This window comes from Takifugu rubripes, chromosome 15, assembly GCF_901000725.2.
Source record: "Takifugu rubripes chromosome 15, fTakRub1.2, whole genome shotgun sequence".
NCBI classification, from domain to species: Eukaryota; Metazoa; Chordata; class Actinopteri; order Tetraodontiformes; family Tetraodontidae; genus Takifugu; species Takifugu rubripes.
In genome coordinates this window covers 14000062-14027681 of record NC_042299.1, presented here as the reverse complement: position 1 = coordinate 14027681, position 27620 = coordinate 14000062, and the positions used below count along the sequence as shown (strand labels likewise).

Below are 27620 nucleotides of genomic sequence, written 5' to 3'. Positions count from 1 at the left end.
CACCACTTTCTGTGAAGTACAGGAAAGTACTAGTTTTTATTCCTTCATAATCAAACTTCACAAACAGCTTGAACTTGTACAATACCTCAGAGAGTGAAAATTACAAAAAAAGTGCTGGTAACATTTACAAAAATCATCCTTACTTAGCAACAATCAGTTTATTCTTCCACACTTTTTTTTAGTCTTTTGTATTAAGGCTTAATACTTCTGTATAAAGTATATGCAAGATAAGTCTTCACAGTTTTTCGAAAAAAGTCACAATATTATGTAACATAATGAAGCGTTTTACGGCTATTTTCTTTATAATAACAAATACACATCACTGGTAAATATATGTGAAATACAGGTCTTATTGTAAAATGGTAAGTAATGATACTGTTTTGCTGAGATAAATTGATTCCACACACTGTTATAGGAAAGTTTTTGACATAACCATTGCTATAACTGAAGGAGGAAGAGAAAAAAAATGGATTAAATGTGAAGTAAAAGCATAAACCCTTGGGAGATCGCCTCCAAACTTTGGCACATCCCATGAAAAGACAATTTCACGAAATATGAGACTTATTTTTGAAATCATATACATGGAAGAAGAGCTAAACTGGCGTAAAGTGAAACATGCTGTGTAGTAAGGTGCTAAATCAGAGATATTACATTGCCAGCCTTTTTGTTTTCTTTTTGAATTATTAATTTTCCCACATGGACTGACATGAATAAGGTGCAATTGTTAGACTCAAAGCATGTAGGCCATTTCTTTCTTTCTTTTTTATTTTTCTGATGTCCACAAAACGTCGTGATTGATACAAGATTCCATAAATCAACATGACCAATAGTCTTGAGGCGACCTCGTTTATTCATGCGCTGCCACGGACTGAGAGGAACGAATATCTCGACTGCAGATGTCAACTCTAACTGCGGCATGTGAAAGTAAAAGCTGTGTTGTACTCATGGTGTGTCTTAATTCTCCTTTTTTTCCTGTTTTATTTTATGTATTTTTTTTTTGTATTTTTTTTTGCGATTTTTTTCTTTTTTTCCCCAACTGTTGAAATCATGACAAACTGGATGATAAAGATGAAATTAAAAAAAAAAACAAAAAAAAAAAAAAACAGAAGAAGTGAAAATAAGCCAAGATATATTCACAAGATCCTCTAAGCTGCACTGGTTTACAGGTCAACAGATGGGAGCTCGAGCCCTCGACTCACCAATTTCACCCTCATGCATACTGTACGGTTAAAGTGACGCAACAAGCTTGCTTAAATATTCTACACCACGAAAAAGCAATTTGGTTTTTAGTGCAAACACAATTGGCTGGCTTCAGCTTCTCAATAATAACAAGCTCACCAAGGAGATTACAAGAAGGCACATACTTATGCTTCCTCTAACACGCAACATATGTAGACGAGCCGCGACACCTGCCAACAACGCCACGAAGCGGTGGGAACGGGAAAGCTACGACATCCAGGGAAAATGGCCGTCTGCGCGTCGCTGAGCAATTTACACGGGTCCGTCCGGCCAAACGACGTTAAAGGTCGCGGCCCCGGGCGGGTGAGGGGGGAGAGGGGGAGGGATGAGGCGCTGAGGGGGCCATTTTGGTGGATTCCCGACGGACGACGGCACCGAGTTTGTGTTTGTTTTCCTTATTTCTTTTCATTTAAAGCGTTTTTTTTGTCGGGTCGGGAAGGGGGGGGGGGGGAGAAGCACCGCGAGTGATGTCGTGGGGGGGGGTGATGGGGATTATCTTTTGGTATTTGTGTTGATCTCTAATAAAGGGCGAGGAACACCGGCGGCCGCGTCCCTCACACGCCCCCGTCTCTGGATCAAGCAAGTGCTGCTGAATTTGTCCCCAAAAAATTAGAATAAAACAATGGATGACGGGAGGAAACAACATCAGTGGCGCCGCTCAGATCTGGACAGCGACGCTCGGTGAACTGCTGGCTTTAAAATCACCCCCCATCAGAACAACAACAGCTACACAGCAGGACGAGGGCGTCCTTTAACGCCTCTGAACCAAAGGTCCAAAGGTCCGTGGGCGGCAACCGTGGTGGGGAAACGAAACTGGGGGGTGGATTATATTGCTTTTTGACACAAGAAGACCAAATAAGTCTAGTGCAAATCTCTTATCTGGGTTGAGAAGTGGCGAGTGAAGTAATGAGCCCCAAATAACACATCTGTTCCAAAGCCACCAACACTGGACAAGTGGTACCATTTCTTCTCCGTTTTCGTCCTTTTTTTTTTTTTTTTTTTTTTAATCGTGTCCATATTTATCGCTCTGTCATCCCTTTAACCTGTGGCCAGCCAATGCCATGCAAGGATCAGGAAGGAGGAAACGCTAGAAGAAAATTCCTAATCAGCACAAAGGAACTGCTTTCACCTCTGACATCCCAACGAGTCCCCCCCCCCCCACACCTCACGCCCGTGCACTCGCGCCTGGGAAACGTCGGGGAACTCGCTCCAGTCCAGTGTCTGACAAATCAAACCACACAAACGTCCTCGCAAGCACATTTAGAAACAAGAAGGAAACTTTATCCCCTATTTCAGAACAGCAGTCAAAACAGGTCAAACAAGCTCGTTTCATAACAATAATAAAGGTAATAATTATAATATTATTATCAATAATGATACAATACAAACCGACTTGGATAAATTATCAAAAATAAACTGAAAACACGTTACTGCAGCATATAATTCAGGGTTTGCTTAGTTGGGACGTTAACGACCGTTACTACAACAGCTCCACCTCTGCCAGACTACACAGGAGAAGGGTGTCTTTCCTTTATTTGCTTTTTCTCAGGGAAGGTAAAATATCAGATAAACGCAGGACTTAAACAACTCTGACAAACATATACACATATTTATAAGCAAAGGTCAAAGGTCAACTCAAGTGCATGTTTACAAAAAGCATCTACGTACAAGATATGGCGATAAAAAGCCTGAACGCCAGCTGGAGAGGCCAAAACGCAAAGAAAACCCGACTGGTTTGGGACATTTCTGATCGCTAATGTCGATATTAAAATAAGAAGAAGAAAAAAATTTTAAAAAAACTAACTCTCCCAAATGACAGTATTTTTTTTAAGTGCAGGTTTTAAGGATCTACAGCAGGTTCATCTGGACGTACGGTAATAAAATAAGGTCCAATTTAGCCAAAAGGTTTACATTCTGCTGGCAGATGATCTGTGATCTCACTACAAAAATATATCATCCGCTTCAATTTGCTTCCATAAATATTGGGACCTATAATTTAATGTCACGGTTCGGTTGGATTTCTTTTTTTATTTCATCGTCCATCGATAACAGGAGAATTCCTTTTAAATGAAAGAGTGACTCAGCGAAATCTGACAGAACCTTGTTTGTTTGTCTGTTTATTCTCTTTTTTCGGCTCATCGAACAACCTAAAAATGTGCAAACTTAACATCTTGGTCCATCTCAAGTAAAAAAAAAAAAAAAAAAAAGGCTAAATTAACCCAAAGGCAAAACATCTGATTAGTATAAATAACAATGAATAAAATCTTAGAAGGTGCCGATGTTTGTTTTAAAAAAACTGCTCTAATAAAGCTCATTAGCTTCAGATCCACTGTGAGGGTGAAGGGCGTCGGCGCCGCCCTGCTGGTGGGTTTCACGTCACTGCCGCAGCATCAAATTTAATTAAACGCTTTTGTCCGATTTACCAGGGAAAAAAAAAAAAAGATCCAAGTTTGGTCTAAAAGAAGAAACTGAACACAAAACGCTGACACTGGGGGGGGGGGCGTCTTCAGGCCCCGGTGGCAGGAACCAGAAAGGAAATTGATAAAATTAATCTGAAGTCTTTGGTTTGTGAAAACACGCGCTGTCGCCGCCCGCCAGCGTCCCCGTGTCCGCTAAAAAAAAAAAAACCCACCCCGCACGACCTCCGCGACCTCGGGCCGCCGTCAAAGTCACCGTTAGCACGTGATGCTACAGGAAACGCGCGTCTCTGCATCGACGACGGCGTGCTGGGACGCCTCCTCAGCGTAGGAAACAGACGCGGGACCAAGAGTTTGGAATGTTGTGGATCTGGACAGGAATGCATGTGTGGAGCGCGCCTTTAAACGAAGTGGGGGGGGGATAAAACCCAAATAGAATTTAAAAAAAAGAGCAACGGCGACTCAAGAGCCTCCTCGTTGTTGCTGAGGAACCCCTGCTGGACAGACGGCGCTCCACCTCCAGCCGGGAGGAGAACAGCTGCGTAGACACGACTGCACGGATAGTGATCGACCCCATCGAAGTAGTGTAATAACTGCATGTAAGGACAGTGTAATAATGCGATACTGTGATATAGCTTAGCTCAGCGGCGTCATCAGGATCTGTACAGCTTCTGTGTGTGTGTGTGTGTGTGAGGTGTGAGGCTGGCTGTGTGTGGTGATTGGATGACAGGGATAGCTACATCACATTGCCTATACCATAGATGCATCCTAAATAATACATGTATATGAATATATGAGGTGTTTTTCTCAATCATAGCTCTTTTCTCCTATTTACTTTACAATGAAATCTATGTATTATGGAGGATTTAAAGACTCACGATTAAGGCAATCACAGGCTTTTGCTCCGTTTATCCGCGTAGATTTTTGTCCGCTTGCGTCTTTCATCCAATTCCACAATGGCGGCATAATTCTTTTTTTTTTTTTTAATCTTTTTTTCCCTCTCCTTAATTTGGCACATTATCTAGGTTGGATAAGGTTTGAGAGAAAACGGTGGTAATTAGTCCAGAGGGGATAAAATAATAAGCCACCCCAAAAAGCGTTTTATCTCTCTGCCACTCGCTCTTGAAACTTTATCCGTTTTTCAGCTCCGTTTGGGTTTTGTTTCCGAGCCGCTGAAGCAAACGGTAAATAGTTTTAAATTTTCTTTCTTTCTTTGTTGCCAGAACTTTCACTCTGTAATTTCATTTTGCCTCCAAAGTAGCCGTAGATATTTGGTCTTCTTTCTTTTTGTGTTGCTCCCTGCTTGCCTTTTAGGATTTCAGGCTATTTGTAGACAACAACAACAGAATAATACTCATAAATGATCGCTGCGTGGAAAATGGCCTTTGGCGTGCGTGAGAAGGGCCTGTCGGAAGAGTAAAGGACACAGTGAACTTTAGATACTTCCAGAGCAGCTGCCATGTCCAGCACCAGAGAGGAAACAGTCGCCCCTTTTAGAACCATGGGTGATCCAATAAAAACTGGCAACATTTACATTTTAGGAATATTCCAATATCTGGGTTTGCTGTGCGCCAGGTCGCTGCTGTTGCCACATCTGGTGTGGCTCCCCCTGGCGGTCGGCAGGCGCCACTGCCTCCGCAGGGGCAACAGTGCTGCCTTCATTTATGGCTTGTTTGCAAAAAGAAACAGACTCGCAGAGAGCAACGTGAAAGAGACAACAGCATTTCAATTGAAGGACTAAATATATCCAAGTACCTGATATTACTCATATAATGTAGATTCGATTTAGGCAATATTGAAAAAGAAATGTGATTGCATTTTTCCATCTTTGAATCCTCCAAAGCCTGCTATAAATGTCAAAAATAAAACTGGTAAATGCAGCCTTTACGGTTTATGTATAGATTATTTCAGGTAGTTTAAAGGGTTCTCTTAGGACACACTCACAACCACCAGGTCTTAGCAGTGATAGTATAAATATATTTTATAGACCACTGTTTATATACTGTATCTGTGCAATATAGGAGAGAAAAACTATGAATATTCTGTATAGTTGTTGTATGTACTGATAGGCACTTGACAGGCATATTCCCTATATCCCAGAAGGTATACTGTATTCTGCAATTATGTATACATCAAACTATCTGAAAATGTCTTATTATTCTATGTGAAAATGGTGATACACACACACATATATATATGCATATATATATAAAGTATATTTGTATTAAGATGACTATTTGCGTACTGTAGAAGGCCAAAATTGCAGTTCTGTATCATATGAATGGTTTGCTGTGTTCTACTGTGTGAATTTATTCAGCTTAAATTCATCTGTTAAAAACAAACAAACAAAATAATATTAATCAAACGTGACTTAAAATGTGTGGAGACATACTGAAAGATAAAATAGAAACACAATCACACGCTTACTAGAGTAAAAATGAACCAGTTCCTCACTTAATGTTACCCTCACCATTATTATCTTTAACTTCCTTTACAATGTAAAGCATATATATATATATAAAGTATATATATATATATATATATATATATATATATATATAAAGTATGTGGTAAAATACACTGTCAAATATGACGCAAAACCCCACTACCCTTTATCCAGGTGTGTGAACCTATGTATGTATAAAAACACCATTATGACCACCATTAAAGAAGCAGGAGGAAGCCTGAAATAAAGTAAAAAATGAAGAATTAAACGTACTGCAAGGAGGACAACAATGTACGTGGGAGCCTGCGTCTCTACGCTATAAACAAATCATGAACAGTAATATATCTGATACACAACACAAACAGCTGCAGGCTCAAGGCTATAGCATCTACGGTTCTATATGTTTTGGAAAACATGAGTGAACGCTTTATCCCAACATAAAGCCTCAACACGTTATCGTCTTTTTTTTCTTTTTTTTTTTTTTCTTTTTCCCCCCTCTCGTTCGGAACGGCCCGCTCGAAGAGACGCGGGCTCGCGGGTTCTGGATCGCGCTGCGGCGTCGGCAACCGACCTTTTTGCGACACTAGAAAGAGAACGGAGCGACGCCACGAGTAGCTGAAGCGATAGAAGTGATAGAAGTCCGTGGACAGGGAGGAGCGGGTGTCGCTCGGGGGCCGGAGGGGCAGCTGGAGGACGTGGCGGCGCGTGGAGACGCCCGCGGAGAGAACTACAGAGTATGATACAAGTCCACAAACAAAGGGATGAGTTATTAGCCCTCATCCAGAAAACAGTGTGATTGGCTACTTTTGTTATTCCAAAAAAGAGAAAGAGAGAAACCACCGACCGTGATTGTAAGTGTAATTCCGAAATCAAATCGATTCAAAATTTTAAAACAAAACAAAAAAAAAACCAACATCGAGCTACTTAACCTACTATTTAGACAAATGATACCACAAAGCTGGTTGTACTCAATCTAGCTACAGTCAATAGTGCATTTGATATAATGTACGTGTTTACACAAACTATGCAAAAATTTCGGTGCCATGAAGGAATGCTAGATTACTGAATACGCACGTCACACCAAAACACTTCCATCAACGTGTCCCGTCTTTTCTTCCCAATGGGTGATAATGTCAGTTTGGCAGTGTTTAACGTGTACTGAACGGACGACGAACACCGAACACCGTGAGCTGTGCGCCATACGAGTGGCAGTACTGTTGGAAAGAGATCTCGGCAGTTGCTTACATATTTTATTTAGTGCATTGTCTGTTAAGGCATGAGATTACCCTGCACGTGCTGTGAAGAGACAAATATAGCACTAGCATGCAGCAATTTTGCCATCCTGGCAACAACAGCTACAAACAGGAACCATACAGTTTTCAGGCTTATATGCACACCGGCGGAGGCGGGCCCCATCGCATCGGCACTAGTTTAAACCGCGGAGGAACACCACAGAGCTCCTCCAGAATCCGCGGGGCTCTTAGCGGCGTCGGCGTGACGTTCTTGGCCCCCCCCCCACCCCACCTTCAGGGCAGGAGGGGCCCAGCGGCCGCGTGACCTCGAATCAAAGTATTCTGAACGGACGTCACAGGCGCCACAACGCGCACGCAAGGTTTGGAGAGCCGTTGGCCGCAGTACCTGTGTTGCATATTGCTAAGGAAGCCCTACAGTTCAGATATTCCACAGATCGATTAGGCTCTAAAAACACACACGAGCACTCACAGACACACACACCGACACTATAGGGAGGGCACAACTACGCACGACAGACAGATATCAAACAAGCTGCAACCCAAACCCCCCCCTAACACCTCTAAACCCACTGAAACTGTTAGGACACTCATTTAGGTTGAACACACACATTCCAAATATATTATCATTATTCATAATTATTATTACCGTGGAGTTGAAAGGGAGTTGTGTCGTTATTCCTTCTAATGAAACGGTTATAGGGAGCTGGATCCTTTTAAAAACGAATTACCGGCAAGTCAAAAAAAACCAATGTGAGCAGACAAAATGGTACAAATTTAAATAACGCTTGCATCAACTCCACAAATACTGTCTAACCTGTAGGTCGCCGCGAGCATTAACGAAAGCCGGGAAAAGAAAAGAAAAAAAGTGGAACAAAGCGATTCTATTACAAGTGAACTTTACAACCAAATGTCAGATTTTGGAAAAAAAATAATGATAATTTTTTCTAAAGACTCTAGTATCTGTTAACAGTAGTGCACTTATCGGTTTAAGCAGTGCAACATATATGCAAGAAAATAATGCAGTCCACTTTTTCAAGATTTTTTAGGGGTTTTTTTCCTTTGAAATTGAAGAAACCAAAAAAAAAAAAAAAAAAATCAAAGTTCCTTTAAGAAAAAAAAATAAAAATCAAACATTAAGCACAGGCATGTTAAGAAAATGTGCAAAGAAGCACTTTGTTTTCTTGAAGGTACGGCGGGTCTCTTGAAGACCGCCGTGAGAAGTTATTCTTTTAACAACACGACTACCAAAGTGTTTCATGAGAGAAATAAAACACTTCATTTTGCAGTTGCAGGCAGTGTGCACGTGTGTGTGTGTGCGCGCGTGAAAGAGAGACGGTGCGTAAATGTGTGTATCTGCGTGCCCTATTTTTTTTTTTTTTATTTTATTTGATTTTGTCCAAACAAGTCCGACATCAGAAAGGAGCCTTAAGTGAGGCGACACGTGCGCTGGCTGTGTTCCGCTCCGAGACCACGGAATGTATCATAGTCACCATTTGGTGACTTGTGATGAGCGAGAGTGCGATTCTGAATGGCGCTACTCGCGTTGGAGACTTTTTGGAGCCTTCGGAGTTGTTACACGCAGGTTCTGGGACGACTCTGACGTTCCCAAGCCATTCTTTCTCCACTCCTTCCCTTGTAACGCGAATAACCGACCCCAGTGATTCCAATCAGAGCATTTAAACTGCGTAGACTGTTCGAAATGGCAGGAATTTATCGACCCATTCCTAGTTTCTCCTCCCATAACAGCCAGGTGCATACGCAGGAGCAGCAGCGATGAAGGACAGAGTTTGTTCGCATATGCCAGCCTGCCGGGACTGTGGATGGAACGGAGAAAGAGGCTAAAAACAAACAAACAAAAAAAACCATCAGCAGAGGATTTTTCTTGTTTTTTTTTTCTTCTCTTGTTTGAAAGCGGAAGAGGTCTAACAGCCTTAACAGTCTTCTGATAGATTAGTGGCAGTGTATGCAAATGAGTTCAACTCTAAAACTTCACAGGAAAGGAGACACGTTCTCGCCCAACCGCCGTCTCGGCGACGCGCCGCTAATTTAGCGGACGTAGAAGTTAACCGTCCGAACGTGTGGCGAGGCGTTACAAAAGATGGGAGAAAGATCTGCCCCGTCGCCACATTTCAATAAAATGACTGGTACCTTGACAACGGCTGCATTAAAATCCCTTAACACTAGAGGAATAAATAAAACCCACTGTCAAATTAACTACGTCCTATTTTATTTTGACATAAGAAGGCAATCTTGTGACCGTCAAATTTTTTTTTTAGAGGGAAAATGGAGCCCAAACGCAGATGATTTTTTTTTTTTTTTTTTAAAGTTATTGTTTGTGTAAATGATACCACAGTAAGCTTGGAAATGTAGAGTTTCCAAACTGGTCAGTATGGGTTCACAATAGCCATGAAGCTTTATTTCATGGCAATGCACACACACACACACACACACACATACACACACACACACAGGCAGACATAAAAACACAGGCAATTACACAGATGCAGAAACATTGATGCACATGTAATTTCCATTCAGACGTATCTACACTAAAGGTGTGTTTGTGTGTATGTGTTTCTTTCGTAGGCCTTTCGGTAGTGTTCAACACATAAATCAGTATTTTAGGAAAGCATACATTTAGAGGCCTGTAGTTAGGATCCATCCAGTAGATCAATATCAAACTACTAAGCCTTAAGGCCACCATCTTTTTTTTTCTTTTTAGAATAACAGAAAAAAAAAACTTTTTGGGAAACTTAATGTGCCAGTGTCTATACTCATTACTCTTCATACCTCAAAACGAGAAAAGGAAATTCTAGTGCCATTTTGTTTGTCATTCTTTTTGAAAGAAGTTAGTACTTATCCATCGGAGACATGCATTCGCATGTGGTCATTGAAGTGCTCCATTTGGTCAAACTTGGCAGGGCAGACGGAGCACACGTAGGTGGTCCCTTCTTGGCAGCTCGCTTCTGCAGCTACACCCACTCCCGTTCCAACCCCGGCCCCTACTCCGGCACCGCCGCTCACCGGCATGGCGAGGGCCACCACTCCGGCGCCTGGCTCGGGGACAGCCAAAGGGATGGGGATGGAGACCGAGACCGGGCCCGGCGCGCCGGCGCCCCCCGACAGGTCCGTGAGGCCGCTGCCTGTGCTGTGGAGGGCCATGTGCCTCTCCAGCAGGGTCTTGTGTGAAAACTTTTTCTTGCAGATGTAGCACTCGTAGGACTTCTCTCCACGGTGCAGCCGCATGTGGACGTTGAGAGAGCTCTTCTGGGTGAAGCGCTTGTTGCAGATGCTGCACTGGTAGGCCCGCACCCCCGTGTGTGTCACCATGTGTTTGATTAAGTAATCCTTGAGGGAGAAGGAGCGCCAGCAGATGCTGCACTGATGAGGCTTCTCACCTGGATGAACACGCAAGACAAAAGCATTAAGCGGGGGGGGGGCCAAAGGAGAGGCGCGTTTTAAGAATTAGATTAACACTCGATGCCTGAAAGGAGCAGTGTGAAAGAGAAAGTGTAGAATCATTCACACGTGTTCTCATTGTATTCATGCTAATTTCACAAGTGTCACAGCGCTGTAGGCACAACGTTGAGCAGAACAGGTGTTTTGGGGTTTTTTTGGGGTGGGGGTGTGTTGCAAGAATTTGTAATTATGATGTGAACCCCCCCCCCCCCCTCGTGGTAATTCCCATATGAACTAAATGCTTTCTGCATCCATCTTTATGGATTTTAATTTGATATAATTTAGCATGTTTTTCCTTCTGACATTACAACCTGTGAAACATTTGCATATTGATAATTGCGCACAAATGACAGAGGCACCGCGAGTCTGACAGCACTGCAAATAGGCAAGAGAGTAACCTACGAGTTAATGAAGTCCTCTCTATCTTCTGTTTGCTGCTGTGAAGCTACCTGTTTTAATTTGATAAAACCAATCATTTACACTCTGTGTAATTGCAAAGCTTTTTCTCTGGATATAGTTTTAATAGCAGAGGAGAACGTACAGTGTCGCCTGTCTGGAAATATGCACGCGTTGGAATTTGCTTTTCCATAGCTCTGATGCACGTGTTGGATGGGCTGAAATGTGCACACATGATGGGTCTATTATAGATTTATTATGGGAAATCAGCAGCATTTCATTTAAACGGATATTAATGGATGTGCGAGGAGACGCTGGGATCATCCAATTCTTTCCTTCTGTGGAGACTGATTCTGTAGTTTATGACTGATAAGGTGGTCGGGGCTAAAAGAAAGCAGCGGCAGTCATGTGCATCTATTGTTATTCAAATTCAATTATAAGGATGTTTTAAAAGGCGCCTCGAGGAATGGACGTTTTAGGGTGGCTTTTTTTCTTTTTCTTTTTAAATCACAGCTAAAACGCTAAAAACACACACCAGGCAACATCTTCTATGGTTTATCGGTGAGCATGATATTAGACATAAAATATTAGATAATAACCTGCTTCATTGTTATAAATCTAACACAATTACGTTAAGATAAAGACACCCCCACCCCCACCCCCACCAAGTCTTAATTCTAAACTGAACCAGCCGCTGATGTCACAACGGAGGGCGGAGCAGTGGAAAAATCCCGCTCTGAGCGTACAGGACCTTTGACATTATTACGTGACAGTCGTTTCATCACAGTGAATAGGCTTAAATCTGAAATGCACATACTAATGCGCAGGATTCTATAGGTTTAGTTTTATCAACGGTAAAAGGAGCAGCTGGGTAGATTACACCAGGACCGGCATCAACGTTTGTTTCACATTTTCTTGGGGAAAAATGAAGTAATTATGTTGTGCTTATTGGCTTGAGTATTATATTCAGACTCACCAGTATGAACAAACATATGTTTGACATAGTTCTGTTTGGCAGTAAAGGTTTTACTGCAGAGAGTGCATTCGTAGGGCTTCTTTTCCCCCGGACCGATGCCGCCGGCCTGCTGCTGCTGACCCGGCACTTGCTGTACCGACATGGGGTTCGGGAATGATGGCATCGTGGGGGGTGGCACTGCCACAAACTGGGGTTTTTGCTGGCTGGGAAGGTAAAGGACAGGCAGGTTATCTCTAGGTGGTGTGGGAAAGATGGTGGAGAGGAAGGTACTTCCAGCAGGAGCCATCCCTTGGGAATTGCTGGTGAGCAACTTTAGATTGCTGGTTTGCGACTGGTTTATGAAAGTCGGGGCACTTGCCAGGGAATGGGACATGACTGAATTTGGCAGAGGCTGCATCATGCTACTTTCACTAATGCTGTGGGATGTGTCGCCATCTTCTGCGTCTTGCATGTGCTCTGGAGAGGAGTCGTTGACCTCGATCTGCACCAGACCTCCTTCGGCGTGTTCGTCTCGTCCCTGGAAATGCTGCTGCTCCACAGCGTCTGGCTCAGTGCTGAGGGAGGAGCTCACCCCTGAGTCAAAACTCTCAACCTTGGACTCGCTCTCCACGCCTTCGGTGTGGTCCGTGTCATCTTGGCAGTCCCCCAGATTATCACAGCAGCTGAAGTCGTCTTCGGCCTCCTGCTTTATGTGCATCCCTGGCTGCAAGCGTACCGGTCGGGGCTGTTTGCGACAGTGGGTGGACTCTGTAGAGATGAAGCGGTCGGCCTGCTGTGGTCTCTCCTGGATGAGGTTCATCCACGGGGGATGCTGAGATTGTTTGTCCTTCTGAGTGTTGAGAGCTGGGTCGTTGAAATTTGGCGTCAGAGGGTTGATGTACAGAGGGCGGTCGCGGCTCCCGTTCTGCAGCGAGAAGCCGGAGTAGGAGTACAGAGGGGTGTACGCGTTATCCATATTTTGCTGTGGTGTTGCTTGCATATAACTTGATTCTGCATCACTGCTGGGCCCAGAGGTCCCAGACTCCGGTGTGCCACGAGGTGTTTCCTGACCAGAGTCTCCTGGTATAACAGAGAACCCCCCCGGCCCGGCCAGGCCCACATTCTGGGACACGATGCGGGTGCACTCATCAATGACGGTCTTGATCTGAAGGATGCTGGCAGCAGTGAGGATCTGCAGGGCCTCTGACTGTGAAACCCGCAAAATCCCACTGTACATAAAGTCAATCAGCTTTTGAATAGATTGCACCGAGACCACCGAGGGGATCTCAATGTCGCTGTAGCCCAAGAGCAGCTTGTCCTGAAAGAACGGGCTTCCAGCGGCCAGCACGCACCGGTGAGCTCGCAGCATACTTCCATGGATCCGAACAGTCACGTCACAGAAGTGCCCACGGTTGCGCTGCTCATTGAGGGTCCCAAGTACAGAATTGCTAAAGTTGTGAAGATTGATGTTATGAATGCGCTCGGTCATCCCCTTGCAACTGATGTCACCTGCGAATCAGGAAGCAACACATTTGATTTCATCTTTGTAGCTTTTCTAGAGTATGTTAAACATTTCTAGACCATCTAAAGCATCGCCACATAATAGTAATTATCAGTCATTTAAATCACGGCATACAAGTCATACGTGCTCAATAAAGAGGAGCCATCCAGCTTTCCCGCGAATGGCTTTGTCTCTTGAACGACTGCGTGAAAATCTCAGTGCCATAAATGTGAGAGACAATTAAGATGGTTCCTTTTCAAGTTTAGAAGTTTGGGGAGTTCTCCGAGTCGCCGCTAGGTGGCGCAGCGGCATCGAAGGACAGCAGGCGTCTTTTGTGTCAGACGTGTTCACTTTGAAAAAGGCTTCCAAACTCTCCTTGGAACACACGAGATTTCACCCTGTGGATCCTGGTCTAACTTTAAAAAGAAAAATATATGTGCAAATGACTTTGGTGAGTGCATAAATCCCTGGGATTTGTCACTGCTGTTAAATGACTTATTTAATTATTTTTGGCAAATAATCATGCTGTACATTAATTTAGGAGAGCACTCAACCGTAATAATGAGCCTTATGTAAAACTCCTGCAAATCTCCTTGTCAAATTCTTTTGGATGTATGTATTTATTTATTGAATTAATCTGCCTGTTCCAGGCAAGTAAAGATATTTCTGTGAATGTCAATGATTTATTTTTCATTTCTAAATTAAAATATGATAAATTTTATTACTGTTGATATATAAAAGGATGTAAAACACCCTATAGTCATACAGCAAACAGAACTACTGTGAAAAGTGGAAGTAACAATTCAATATTTGACACTGTGAGATTTGTTTATCCATGCGAGGCAGAATTGATCTGAAAATGCCCTAAAAAATGCCCCACATCAGTGTTAACGCAGGGTCTAAAGGCTAACCTCCTGCTGAGTTATCCAACAACTTACAGATCAAGAAACAGCCAATGCATAATTTTTAAAAAAAAAAGAAAAGAAAAAAAAAAAAAAGGGAAACCGTCCAATACTCACAGTCAGATGACGTTTTGTTCCGAGGGGGCTTGTGTGGCTGGTGATGAAGAGCAGGGTCGAGCTTCAGTTTGCTGGTGGAGATGGCTGATGAGAGGCCGCGTGCTAGGCAAGGCTGTCAGTTCTCTCTGTCCAAATCATGTGTAGCACTGGAGTGTTTGGAGGGAGAGAGGAGAGACAAAGACAAATCTTAATGGCACACACTGCCTTGACGATAGCGCCACTCCCTTAATGAACCCAGAGCCGCGGTAACACTAATATCAGGCGCATCAACGCGCGGCAACAGATGTGTGAGGAGTTTTCAAAGCAGGACAAAAAAAGGCTCCTGCGCACGCATGACGGCGAATTACAATTCAAGGTTGAAATCAATATTGGGACTGGAACTACTTCTTTCTGCAGCCCCATCTGAACCGATTGTTGGAGGTAAAACCCCACCCCGATCGTAAAGTCATGTATTTCTTCCATTTTAATACAGATTGAGCACATTTAAAATGGCCCTCGGAATGTGCGTGTGTTTATTTATCATCGCCAAATACAATAAGACTCGAAAATTGGGGAGTGGAGGAAAAAAAAAGTCAAATATTAGACCCACAAGGCACCCATGGAAAAACACAAGAAAGCCATTCAACAGTACTAATCATGTGATGAGCTGAATTGGTGCCACTAAGAAAGACTTTCACAATTGCCCTCCTGCTGCACACACATCTCATTATGTACCAGTCACTCCCAAAAAGTGTGGGGGGGGGGGAATAACGCGCTGATGTCACGCAGCTCATGTTAGCGTTTCGGGCAGATTCCAAAGTGCCCACGTTTCAGCCAACCCAAATCAAAAAAAATTTTTTTTTTTTTTTTTTTTTTTTAAATGAATAGAAAAGTTAAAATATAGCATGTGTGGCGTTAACCGGTCTGTCAGAAGAGTTCTCTGGTCCCGCTTTTTGCTAACGAAATAAAAGAAATGTTCTGCACGGGTTTTCAACACGCACATCAAGTGCTCTCCCTAAAATGCCGGTACTCACTGTTGCTGAATGAAAGGCACAGGGTTACTATCTGACCAGAGCAGCACGCTAATGTTGGCACGCTATTCTTTTACCAATCACAAGTGCTGTCAAAGGACACGCCTCCGGTTTGAAGGTAAAACCCGAGGTAAAGAAAAAGAAAAGAGGTGACCCCTTTGTTATTTTCCACCGGCCACTTAAATGCAAATATATATATGTTTGTATAAAACCAGGCCTTTGAAAGCATTAAATATTTTATCTGTGGTTTATGACCAGATAAGCATGATGGACTGAGCCCCAGTCAAAGGTTAAAAGCATAAGTAAAACAGCTTTGCATCCAAAAAGCCCCAAACGGCAGCAGGACGCGCGCTCATTAAATGGAACCCTTTAGTAAAAGCAGACGGGTGAGAATGTCGCAGACCCCAGTCAGACAGAAGAAAAGTACGTCCGTATATCTCGGGGTGAAGTCTGCGTTTAAAACTTTCCTCGTCTCTGGTGAAAACCTGGCTGGAGCCCAAGTCAAACAACGATCCCTCTGTTCGATACACTACATTACTCTTGGGAATAATCCAAATGCCGGTATCATGATTGACTTATTCAAACCAAGGACCAACAAAGTAGTCAGAAATTTCATGATTGCCTTGCATAATTTATTCGCCGCGTTCGCCAAAAATGCTCGAATCCGGTAAATATTTGACCGATGGAGTTTTAACCGTATCCCGGTGCCACCGGCTATTTCTAATGAAGCCGCTCATATGTGTGCTAACAGTTAAACAATGCAACACGCAGGAGGGTTCAGTCACGCCCGTCCCGAAATAGAAATTCACCTGCGCGAGGGGTAAAGTGAGGTGACCACCGGCAACAAAGGAGCGGGCCGAGGGAGAGAGGCTTCAGCTGCCCAGACTGCCACTCACAACACTGATTCCATTTTAGCCGTGACACAGTGGGTGAGCAGCAGCCAGTGCCTACCTGCAGTGAATTCTAATCAGCCCAGGGGTCTGTCTTCCTCCCTCCCTCCCTCCCTCCCTCCTGTACCCTGCCTTGGACTAAAGGGGCTGATGATCCTTCAAAATTAATTAGATCCGTGTAGGAGGCGGCCATTTTCTTTCGCCTGCTAATGCTTCGGCGGCGTGCAACATTTTTTGGGGATTAAGGAGAATTTCGGGGGTTGTGTTCCTGCTGCTGGCGTGGCTCTGCTTCTCCAGCCTACCTATTTCCTGTTTCATCACTCTCTCATTGTCTGTTCCTCCAGATTTTGTCTGTCTCTGTCCGTCTCCCCACCCAAATCTCCTCCTGCCCCTCCCTCCCTACAAACCTTCCCCACCACCTCCCCCCCCCCACCACCCCACCCCTCCCTGGCTGCCTCCATGCTCCCAGCTCTGTGTCTGCCTCTGTGGAGTTTGCTGTCAATAAATCCCCAGAGGTCAGTTTGTCTGCTGCAAATCAGACACAATGCTTCAGACCGCCAATGTAATGCAAGCTCTGCTGCTGCCGCCACAACAAAGACCGCGGCGGGTGGGGGGTGGGGGGGGAGATGGGGTGCAAGAAATATTCATAAAAAAACATTAAGACTGGGAGGTGAGGGTTACAAGTTCGCTATCCACACTCCAGGTTAATCAGCCGCGTATATTAAGTGACAGGCTGATGAAATACGCCGCATCGAATTGGACATTAGTTAATAAAAGGAGGGGGGCGGGGGGGAGATGGGGAGGTTGGGGGATGGGGGTTGAGAGCCGGCATGCTCAGGAGAGGAGCGGCATCATTCATGTGAATAACATACATCTTGAATATGCAAATACTGCTCACAATACACAATCCAAGCATATAGGGAAGGCCCTTGGTACATGTAAATGTGGAGACAAAAGGGCCACAGGGTGCAGTGTGCAGCTCACGCGTGTGCATGCGTGCGCATACGCCACCTTCATGAAACGCATCCACGGCTGCACTTATCCACACTGTTTTGTGTTACACCTAATTAAAAGTCATTTATGAGTTTGTCTGGAGCCTGCTGCTTAATGGTCAATGTCCAACAATGTAATTATCAATTTCACCCGTCCTTTCAGTCTAAGAGCATTAGCATATAAACCACCGGGACGCATGCTTTAATAGTATGGTGGGGACGTGCGAGCTAATGTAATATAGCGCGCACTGTAGACGCGTGATGAAGCGTCGATGTGATAATTGGGGATATGTTACAACACCGGCTTTGCACATCGGGGGGAGTTCACGTCTCGAACTTTTCGGCAAAAGAGGAAGAAACGTCTGGTGTGAAGCTCGAGTAGGTAGAGGCAGGAAGAAGCGATAATTTCAGGTGTGCGTATATTCACCCCCGTCGTTCCTCTGCGGTGGGTGGGGGGGTGCCCAGTGGACCTAAACCACACAAACAACCTCCCGGTCTGGAAGTTTTAATAGATTTGCCTTCATGGCAGGAGCTGGAAATCATCACTAAGCTCACATAAGCTGCTGGCTAACTGTGCCAACTTTTTTCCCCCTCTTTTCCACACCAATTACACCTAAACCCCTTAAATAAACCCCTTCCCGACCTTTGAACTCATGGCTCAACACCTACAACACGCTCACACGCGCGTCTGCAGTGGTGATGCTCGCCAACACGTCCGGGTTAAAAACAGCACTTTACTGCTCTCATCTTTCCTTTTTTTCTATTCAGAACGTTCTCCTTTGATCGTTGCATCATGAAGCAATTAGGAGAATGCCAGCGTAACGTTATAGACGCGGCAAAACTGAAATGGCTTGAATAATTGTACAATGTTGCATGTGTTTATGTGCATCACACGCTAGCTCAAACTGTCATTAACTTTCCTCCAGACGCCCGAATTTAATCTCTTGATTCGTGTTTGCCTCCACTGATCCTAAAATGTCTGTAACAGCGCAGCAGATCAACGTGATGAGACGTTCGCCGCGACAGAACGTCCGACAGGATGTGCGGCTTTCCAATAAATTCCTCAAGCAAACAAATAGCAAAACACGCGGCGCTTCCAACACACGAGTTAAAGGCAGATAAAGTGTATTTTGACAGGACAGCTTGTTTAACTTCATCATTTTCTGTCAAAAAAAAGAGAAAAACCGCCCACCGCCACCCGTGATCCATAGCAGATCTATTGTTTTTCTACAGATGGGATGATAATCTACTCCTAACATACTTTTTTTTGTTTTTTTTTAAAAAAAGTCCTAGGCAAGAGTTTGTGCTGTGAGCAAATGTGTCCGACTCCATTTCCAGAACTTATCGACAGTCAAAATTTCAGACATTCTCCTCAGCACCAAAGGCCCCAGTGTGGGAATTTAAAACGGAGAGAATATTTCACTATGGTGATACAAAGGCTCTGAAAGAATGACTTTTTTTTTTCCATTATGCCGAAATAGCTTCTCTTATTTTAATGAGCAGTTGACCAAAAAGAACCATCTGACTACTCATATGATACCCTCCGAAACACCTTTAACCCCTCCCCCGAGCGGATTAGGCTAAAGTCAAGAGTTTTAAGAGTCTGCGCCGACTGCCTCTCTGCAGCTACTACGCATATCGAGGACATTTTGCTGAAAAAAAAAAAAGAAAAAAAAAAAAAAAAGGGCCTCACGGGCTATTAAGAGATCTTCATGAGCCCACAAAGATGCTCATGCTGGGCCTCTCAGACTGTTAGTGCTGAATCGTGATAAAGGGGCATTAATTGATAAATCCAGAGGAGAAATATTGGAACGCCGCGTTTCCAGTTTGGGCATGTTGAAAACACAACCCCAGCAAACGCGGCCATGAACTGTTTTTCCGTCCCTGAACAAAGGCTCCTCCTTCCACGTCCTTGGCAGACAAATGGCAATACGCGCCCGAATACCTGGAAACAATGAAGCCCGCACGGCCGCGCGCCGTACGATTTACACCATGAGCTTGTTGTTTCTCTCAAAGTTGGAGGAATATTCTCTGAAAATGATTTGACCTCTGACAGAAACTTTACTTAACAGTTTTACAAGGTTTTTTCTTGGGGAGGGGGGGGGGGACGTGACTCTCGGCAGCCTCAGAAGTTCTGCGTCATGTGCCTTGGCAACATCTGCCCGCGAGAGCGCAAGCGCCGGCCCGAGCTTCCCCGAACGCAAGAGGGTGCTTTAAGCTAGCCTGTGCACCGAGGGTCAGCCGGCGCTGAGAATCTGGCTTTCTCTGAGCCTGCGTTTCAAAGAAAGAGGTCATCATTCTGCAGAACTGGCAAGCTGCGGAACCTCTAATGCGCTGCATTCCAAAATGAAACTGCTGAAAATGGACTTTGTACACTGAAGAAGCAGGAAGAAAAACCCGAAGGTATAAAACTCAGGTGCCACCTGTTTACAGTTCCTATTCATGAGAGGCCAACAGCATTTATCAATGGGCTGGGCTAGTCCAATGTTTACCAGTCATTATATGGAATTTTACAAAACAAGATCAACAAGATTCCACACAGAAATAACCACAAGAAGTGAACACGTATGACCTCCCTCTATTAGAATATGCAGCGTTGCTCATGAGCTCCATATGAGCAGCGTGTTAAAAAGTGGCGATTGCGTAACCACTGAACCACAAAGACAAGGCATAAACAGTATGTGTTCCCTCTGAATCTGCAGATACATTCAAGTAAAGGCTTGCTGATTTGTTATATAAAACTCTTTTATGGATTACTTTTACAGACAGGTATGTGAATGTCTTTCCTCCAGGGAAAAGCTATGCAGCCACTTGGAGTTGTTCTACTTGCGTGTCTACTTCAGGCTTATTTGTACAAGCTACAAATGTCTATTTGCCTTTTTCTATGATCTTTACATTCGTTGCAGTTTAGGATGCCTGTTCTAAAACTGCCTCGGCAGAAGGAAATCTTTCAATGGACCCAGCTTATGCGGATCAATCCGGCCGTTGGCCTCACCAAAGGTACACACATAATTAGCCTGTGTGTGCTGCTCAAATGTAGGATAGCTAAACTTGATAGCAGCGATCTATAGCTCACCGGGGCTGAAGAGTAACCCAAGACCAGCTGCTGTAGCATTACTATAAAAATCCCACCACATGGCTGCGAGTATTTTCAGCAGACCTTAATGTGATCCTCAGAACTCGCCCCTAATGGGCCCAGTTGGAGTTTCTTAAGATTCTTCGGCGATTTTTCGGCTTTTATTAGTATACCTCAAACGAGTGTCTTCCTCTGTTCGTGTGCTTTTTCGCGGGGGTTTTTCCTCCTCTGAATCCACGTTGGGATGCGTCGGACTGACCCTGAAGAAGCGGGACGAGCGAATAATCAGCGCGATGCCAGCCGAGCCCGCTCCGGCCTAAACGTCTGCATGTTATGTTGCCTTTTCATGAAAAGCAGAAAGAAAGAAAGAAAGAAAGAAAAAAAAAGTGTCACGTTAGTTTGGGGTTTTTTCTGCGCTGGTGCCACAGTTGACACGACGACGGCTATATCAGCGTTTAATGTGTCCTGACACGTCTGCGGTGAAAACGTGGCAAAGCAAACCAACAACTGGCAGGGTCTTAACAACCTTTTAAGGGAAAACAAAAGAAAAAAAGAAATTAAACCAAGCTGGCGACTTTTATACACACAATTTGTTTTGCCAGTTGTTTGTCATTGAACAGGTTAGGCCTGCTTCTCCTTTATCACATGGTAAAACTGCCATAAACCCGTCCGTGAAGATAAAAAATTAATTCTGCTCGAACAATAACTCCCGAGCCAATTTTTTTTAATGATTTTCCAGCTTTTTTCAAAGAGTCTTCTTTGAAATTGTTATTTCTTTTCCCTACGAAGGTCATTTCTCAGGGCAGAAAACAATGTAGACGGCATCGGTGCTGGTGTTTTTTTTTTGTTTTTTTTGTTTTTTCCATTCCCAGTGATGAAAAATGGAAATCTTTTGAAAAGACAAACTCTCACAAAAGAATTTTTCTAAAGACAAAATTACGCTCTCCAACCCTTTTCTCCGACACACTCCACAAAAATACTCCTGACAGCTGCATTCATAGCATGATAAAACTGCAATAAAATACTATTGTGCAAATCCCCCCCCCCCCAAGGTTAAACCTGTCTAACTACGCAGCCTTAACTTTTTCAGAGCTCTCAGCTGGCACGAGACCTACTGAGGTTTCTTTGTGGGGTTTGGAGAGTTTGTCGGGGTCCTGTTGCTTCACGCGCTATCCTTAAATCCCTTTCAGATACTTCTCCCCTCTGACGAGGCAGCGAGCTCAACATGACTTGTAGAAAACCATATGGGCAGCAGGGTGAACCGAGGACACACACGCACTTTGGCAAACACGCAAGTTCGCTATTAGGATCCAGGGTAATTTTTTTTTCTCTCTTGCTCTCGATCTTCCGAATGCCTGGGCCTGCCGTGTGGGGCTGAGGAGGAAGAACACACACCAGTTTTTTTCCCTCTCTCTCTCCCTCTCTCTCTCACACACACGCACGCACAGGTGTGTTATTACGACGGGCTTCAATTTTAACCCGAGCTTTTTACCCGCAAAATGAAAAAAAACAACCGCCTAATGAATAAATGAAACAACAAAACTCGCTTATATTTAATGGTTAAATGACTTCTGGTTATACTGTTGGATATTTGAAGATGAATAGCATTTAAAACAGATGTGAGAGCACAAAGACGGCGGAATCTGCTAACGATTTTAGCATAGGCAACAGAAACACAAGACCACAACTGGATTGTGTTTTGGACTGTTTATGCTGTGAAGCCATCAAAGGCAGCAATATTTATAGAGTGATATTAAAAGCAACAGGCAGCAAAGAGCGGATTTTATTTTGCATGGCATTAAAATGTTTATAAGAGGCAGGATATTCTAAAAAAATATGCTAAAAAGTTCATTGTTTTACACGAGCAAACTGCGGTGTCCTGCTCATATGTATATTATATTCATATTGGAAACTCTGAGGATATCTGCGTTCCAGAGAACTTCGTAAAGTTCTGCAGCTCACCAAAGCTTCCTGACAACCACATGGCACATTCACAAACACTCCGTATGCTTTCATTACGCATTCCTGCGATACTTGCAGGGAGGGGAGATTCCAAAACAAAAGCAGTCTGAAAAATGAAAAACATGCCTTAAAGATTTGGGTCTGTTAGTTTTCCATCTTGGATTCCCTGCGAGGTCACTGGGTTTGCAGTGCAACGGGCTTGTGTGCAGCCACTTCTGGGGGCCAGACTGTTCACGTTCTGGATATTAGCCACAGACTTCCTCCCATTCAGAACCACCCGTGTCCTCAGAAACGGTGTCGATGAATGTGGCTGATTTGGCCTCGCATGAAAAAAATGGCGGAAGCAATTTGAAATTTGAGCGCGCTGCACATATGTTCATCAAATAATTGAGAGAACGTCGCACAACAAAACGAAGGTCTATGGCTCAGGATAAAAGAGCCTGGATCACTTGTCCAGGAGGCAGTTCACCCCCCCCAACTCTTAATGTAAAATTCATGTATGTCTATGCTAACGCTCCACCGTCAGCAGTCGTTAGGAATAATAAATATGAGCACACCTATAATATCATTTAAATATAAAACGACTTTATAAAGATACAAAGACGCCTGAGGGCTTTTTTGAGGGGTGGGGCTGCCCGGGCAACTAGGGACACAATTATAGAAGAAATTCCAGTGAAACCACCTTTGCAATAAAGATCCGGTAACAAACTTCACGTGTTCTTATACACACAGCTTAATCTTCGATCTTTAAAGTCCATTAAAGGCTTAAAGGCTGTTGATTGTAAGACGGAACAATTAACTTTAAGGCGCACACCTGAAAACTGCCTCAGCTGGCAGCTTCATCAAAGATTAATTCTGGTTCATGAGGGAATCTCAACAAGTAATATACATAAACGCCCCCCCCCCCACCAACAAAAAAGTAGGGGGAAATGGATAAACAGTGTCTGAGACAGAAAGGCCAAGCCGTTAACAAGGACTGTGACATTCTGGATGCAATCCACAAAGTGGCTCGTTATATCGATGGATCTCCACTGTACTCCCAAAATGGCTGCCAAATATGTTCAACTAGACCAGACAAAGTGCCAGAATGAACTCAGCTGCATATTTTACACCAGTACAAGGCTCTACTTCAAATTTGCCTTTAAATAATGAAACACGCTTCAGCTACAACAATCACAATCGCGTTCTGATGGTTTAAAAATAATAAGAATTGTACCAAATGTGCAGTTTAAATGACGTACATTGGAGGATTTTAAAATTGCACAATGGTAACGCAAACAACACACTTCCCGCTACTGTCCGAATTCTGTGCAGAAATAAAACCTTTACAGGAGAGCTGCGCTGAAACAATGGGATGTATTCCTGCATTTAATAACGTAGGATGTGGGCCACAAGCATTACCAGAATAACCTGGTAAAAGCCTGGTGGAGATGGCGTGGGAACAACCAGAATTTTGGCATTGTGGGGCTTCAGAGAGATATCCCGTCTATTTGGACAGCAGTGTCTTTGCGCTGCTTACAATTTTTTTTATATATATATATATTTCTATTTTTTGGAAGACCGACCCACCATCTGTGTGTACGTACAGTACGAGATTACTGCGCGTGTGTATTTTATTTTATTTTTTCCTCGATTTGTCTTTAATCTCATCCAAAGAAAAGCAGCCTTTGTCTTCTTGCAGCATGGTATCCTTACACATTCACACTTGAGTAAACCCAAATAATGGGCTGGGGGGGGGGGGGAATGTGCAAAAGAGTCCCTAAATCAACTCGAAAACATTTTAAAATTAAATGCTCGGGACACATTATGTCAATCTGTTGGTCGATAAATAATTGCTGTAAGTGGAAAGAGAGTGACAATCTAGAGAGGACGAGTGAAGGGTGGTGAAGCGGGAGAAAACTGGGATTGATTGCTGAGGGTCGATTAACTGAACACCTCTCCCCCTCCTTATCCTCATCTACAAAAGGTGTAGACAATTTCTGCAGGTCTCCTTCATACAATAATGAGTTCTCCTGGTATGCCGACATGCCCTTAAATATTCATTAGTCATGGGTGGCTTAGCTGTGGTATAGTCAGCACACAACTAGCAATGTAGAATATATTTACACAAATATGCACAAACCGAAGCTAAGCACAAAATATTGTGGATTATTAACACTTCCAATGATTTCTGCCTCCAATAATGCTGCTATTCTAGACACTACTGGGGCAAAAAAAAAAAAAAAGGACTTTTCCCCATGCTCACTCATACAGTTCCCTCCAAATAAATCATCTAATGAATACAGGCTTTCTTTTCACATCCACATCTCATATTATTTCCACTTTGCTCACTCGCATGCATCTGGCCAATCAATGCTGACCAATTGTTACAACAGATTTCTGGTGTGAAGGTGAAATCCAGCACCAAAGTAAACACTCTCCGTTCCTTTTCCAGCTGCAGGAGCAGCTCTGTGTTCTCCAAAAAGGTGCTCCATTCAGACAGGCATCATCTAAAGCCACCAATTACATAACCGAGCCTATATGATGGCAGCCCCGGCTGCATCCTGGAAGCATATTGTGAATGAAGGCAGGAGAGAGGAAGTGATCACAGGGAAAAGGCGATGAAGGCGCAATTAGGTGGTAAATCCTACACACACACACACAAACACGCACGCACGCACGTCCACAGACCGTGCCACTGCGCTGAGGGCAGCCGGGAGCAGCACTGAACCCTCCCGCAGCCTCCTCTTCCTCGGCCAAGCCGCGAGAGTGACCGCAGCACCTCTGACACCGCGGACGCGTCGACGCCAAACGCTTCCTACCTGCGCACAACTTGTGGAGAGTGGGACGCGCAGCGTGGAGGGCTTCCAACGGACGGACACAACTACGCGACGCCTTACTTTCTTTATCTGACAAAGCCAAACGCGCAGACGTCTGCGAACACACACACACACACACACACTCGCACGCACGCACATAAAACGCTCGATCGCTCTCGTGTTCAATAGCTTGCACGTATCGACTGAGCACCGGCTCCCTTTGGCCCCCTTTTTTGTGGAGAGTCATGGCTTCATTCATTTTTTATGGCGCCGATGCTGCACACATACACACCTATTTTTATTTTTAAGCGGTGTGCCGGAGCGCTGCTGCCGTCTACCAGCCAAACACCAACGAATCACGCTTTGTGCGCGTTTAATTTGCAATATAATGTTTTAAAGAGAACGCGCGAAGCGTCTCTTGCAACTTTAATTACACTAGAACACAGTCCCATATCTAGGCCATCCTTCAACACCCCCCACCCCCTCCAAAATATATTTCAAAAATCCTCACATAACGTTATTATTCTCTTAATAAGGCAGGCTGTGCGTAAAAGCGGGTCGCGACAGTTTAAGCCTTCCTCCCCCCATTTTTGGAGAAGTATGCCATCAAAATCCAGAGTCCCGCCAGAGATATGGCTTTGATTTATCTCGGAAAAATAAAAATAACCTTTTCTGTTCTTTTAACATCAGATGGCCGCCTTTCCCCCCGCTCACCGAGCACATCTTAATATAGCTCCCTCTCATAAACGCCACGTCGATTTGATATTAATTAATTCTTTTTTTTTTTCTTCTTTTTTTTTTTAAATGAGGTTAAACCTCTGAGCGCTGCTGCTACGGTGGCGCCTCTTCAAAACGGGAATTATCCCGTTTAAAAATAAAGATGTAATGGAAAGGTTTCTGCCGAGAGTTCGCTCCGGTGGTTATTCGGAACGCACGTCTTCAGATCCAGCCAACTAACCTGAAAGACAAATGCGCACGTCGGCCACAGTTGTTCCGGCTCACAGCGTGTCCAGACGTGAGCGGGCGCCCTCCGAGCACCGCTGGGGCTTCGCTTAGTTGGGAAATAAACCTGTAAACACAGTTTGACCGGCTATTGTCCTCAAGTGTGTACCCCCCGCGGCCGGCTCACGGGCAAAGCCGACGGGGCTAAAGGGAACGGGCACGCTGAGGATTGTGACAGATGGGGAAACTTGCGTCACGCCGGGGCAGCGCGTTCGCTAGTCGGGTATAAATGGACAACAAACCCCCCGTCGGCCCGAGCTGGGTCCCCGGAACACGCGGAGCTCGCTTCTATTCAACTGGTACGACGGCGTCACGTTCGTCCAACGTCCGAAAACCCGCTGAAGAATTTAAGTTTGCGGGTGGACACAGCGTGGTCGTTTTTGCTGCCCAGGGAAGCCGGCCACAACTACGTGGAAGTCCGCTGCGTTTTCACGCCGATCCTCAACTTATGTTGGAATCTGTCGTCCGGGGGGAACTCCTGTCGTTTCCCCTGCGTGATATAGATTCTACCGACCCATCCCTGTTCCTACTTTTCGCGATTCCTTACCTGCACTTCCAAAAAAAGTGGCGACAGCGTTCCCGCGGATCCTCTGCTTTCTCCCCGGCGAAGCGTCTTTTTTTTGTTTTAAAAAAAATATATATTTTATTTTTATTTTTTCCCCTCTCTCAATATGTTCCTTTACTTTGTTTCATTTCTCACTTCCATCTTCTTTTCATCTCATCAATAAACACACGCTGCAGCCTACCTTCATAGAGCAGCTCGGTTCAAGTGTGCCCTCCCATTTTTTAACTATACATCGAGTACTTTGAGGGGTGGTGGTGATGATGGTGGTGGGGGGAGGGTGGAGGTGGGGGGGGGACAAGCAGGCACGCCTTTTCACTTAAAGCTCCTATTGGAAGAACGGTCTTGGGTTGGATCTCAAACCCGTCAACATTATTATGTCCCAATAGCAAAGAGCTCAGTGGGACGGAGAAAGCGGCTCCATTATGGCTCTCCGGAGGTGGTGGGAGTAATAGTAATACCCCAGCAGTAGTAGTAATAGTAGTAATAGTAGTAGTGTTACTCCTAGTCAGGGTGTAGTGTGCTTGTCAACCAGCAACAGCGATGTGATTAGAGCAGGCACATCAGCGAAATTAACAAATTGTCTTAACTACCTACACCTTATTTTTTCCTCATATACGACTTCTTCTTCCTCTCTTTTTTT

At 44.3% G+C, this 27620-nt stretch overlaps 1 protein-coding gene across 4 annotated transcripts; it reads right to left on the bottom strand.

Annotated features, from left to right (window-relative positions):
- Window positions 1–6: 6 nt before the first annotated feature.
- zbtb20 (zinc finger and BTB domain containing 20) lies at window positions 7–27229 on the bottom strand. 4 transcript variants are annotated; one of them, XM_029848291.1, is made up of 5 exons: window positions 26372–27229; window positions 20827–20993; window positions 14686–14831; window positions 12187–13674; window positions 7–10753 (listed from the first exon to the last, which is right to left on the bottom strand). In XM_029848291.1, exons 4-5 carry the CDS (start codon window positions 13652–13654, stop codon window positions 10212–10214), a joined length of 2010 nt encoding a protein of 669 aa, XP_029704151.1. In that variant the 5' UTR covers window positions 13655–13674; window positions 14686–14831; window positions 20827–20993; window positions 26372–27229; the 3' UTR covers window positions 7–10211. The 4 variants fall into 4 exon arrangements, with proteins under 4 accessions (XP_029704151.1, XP_011609885.1, XP_029704152.1 ...); XM_011611583.2 differs by having other exon boundaries at window positions 26963–27229; XM_029848292.1 differs by lacking the exon at window positions 20827–20993.
- Window positions 27230–27620: the final 391 nt, after the last annotated feature.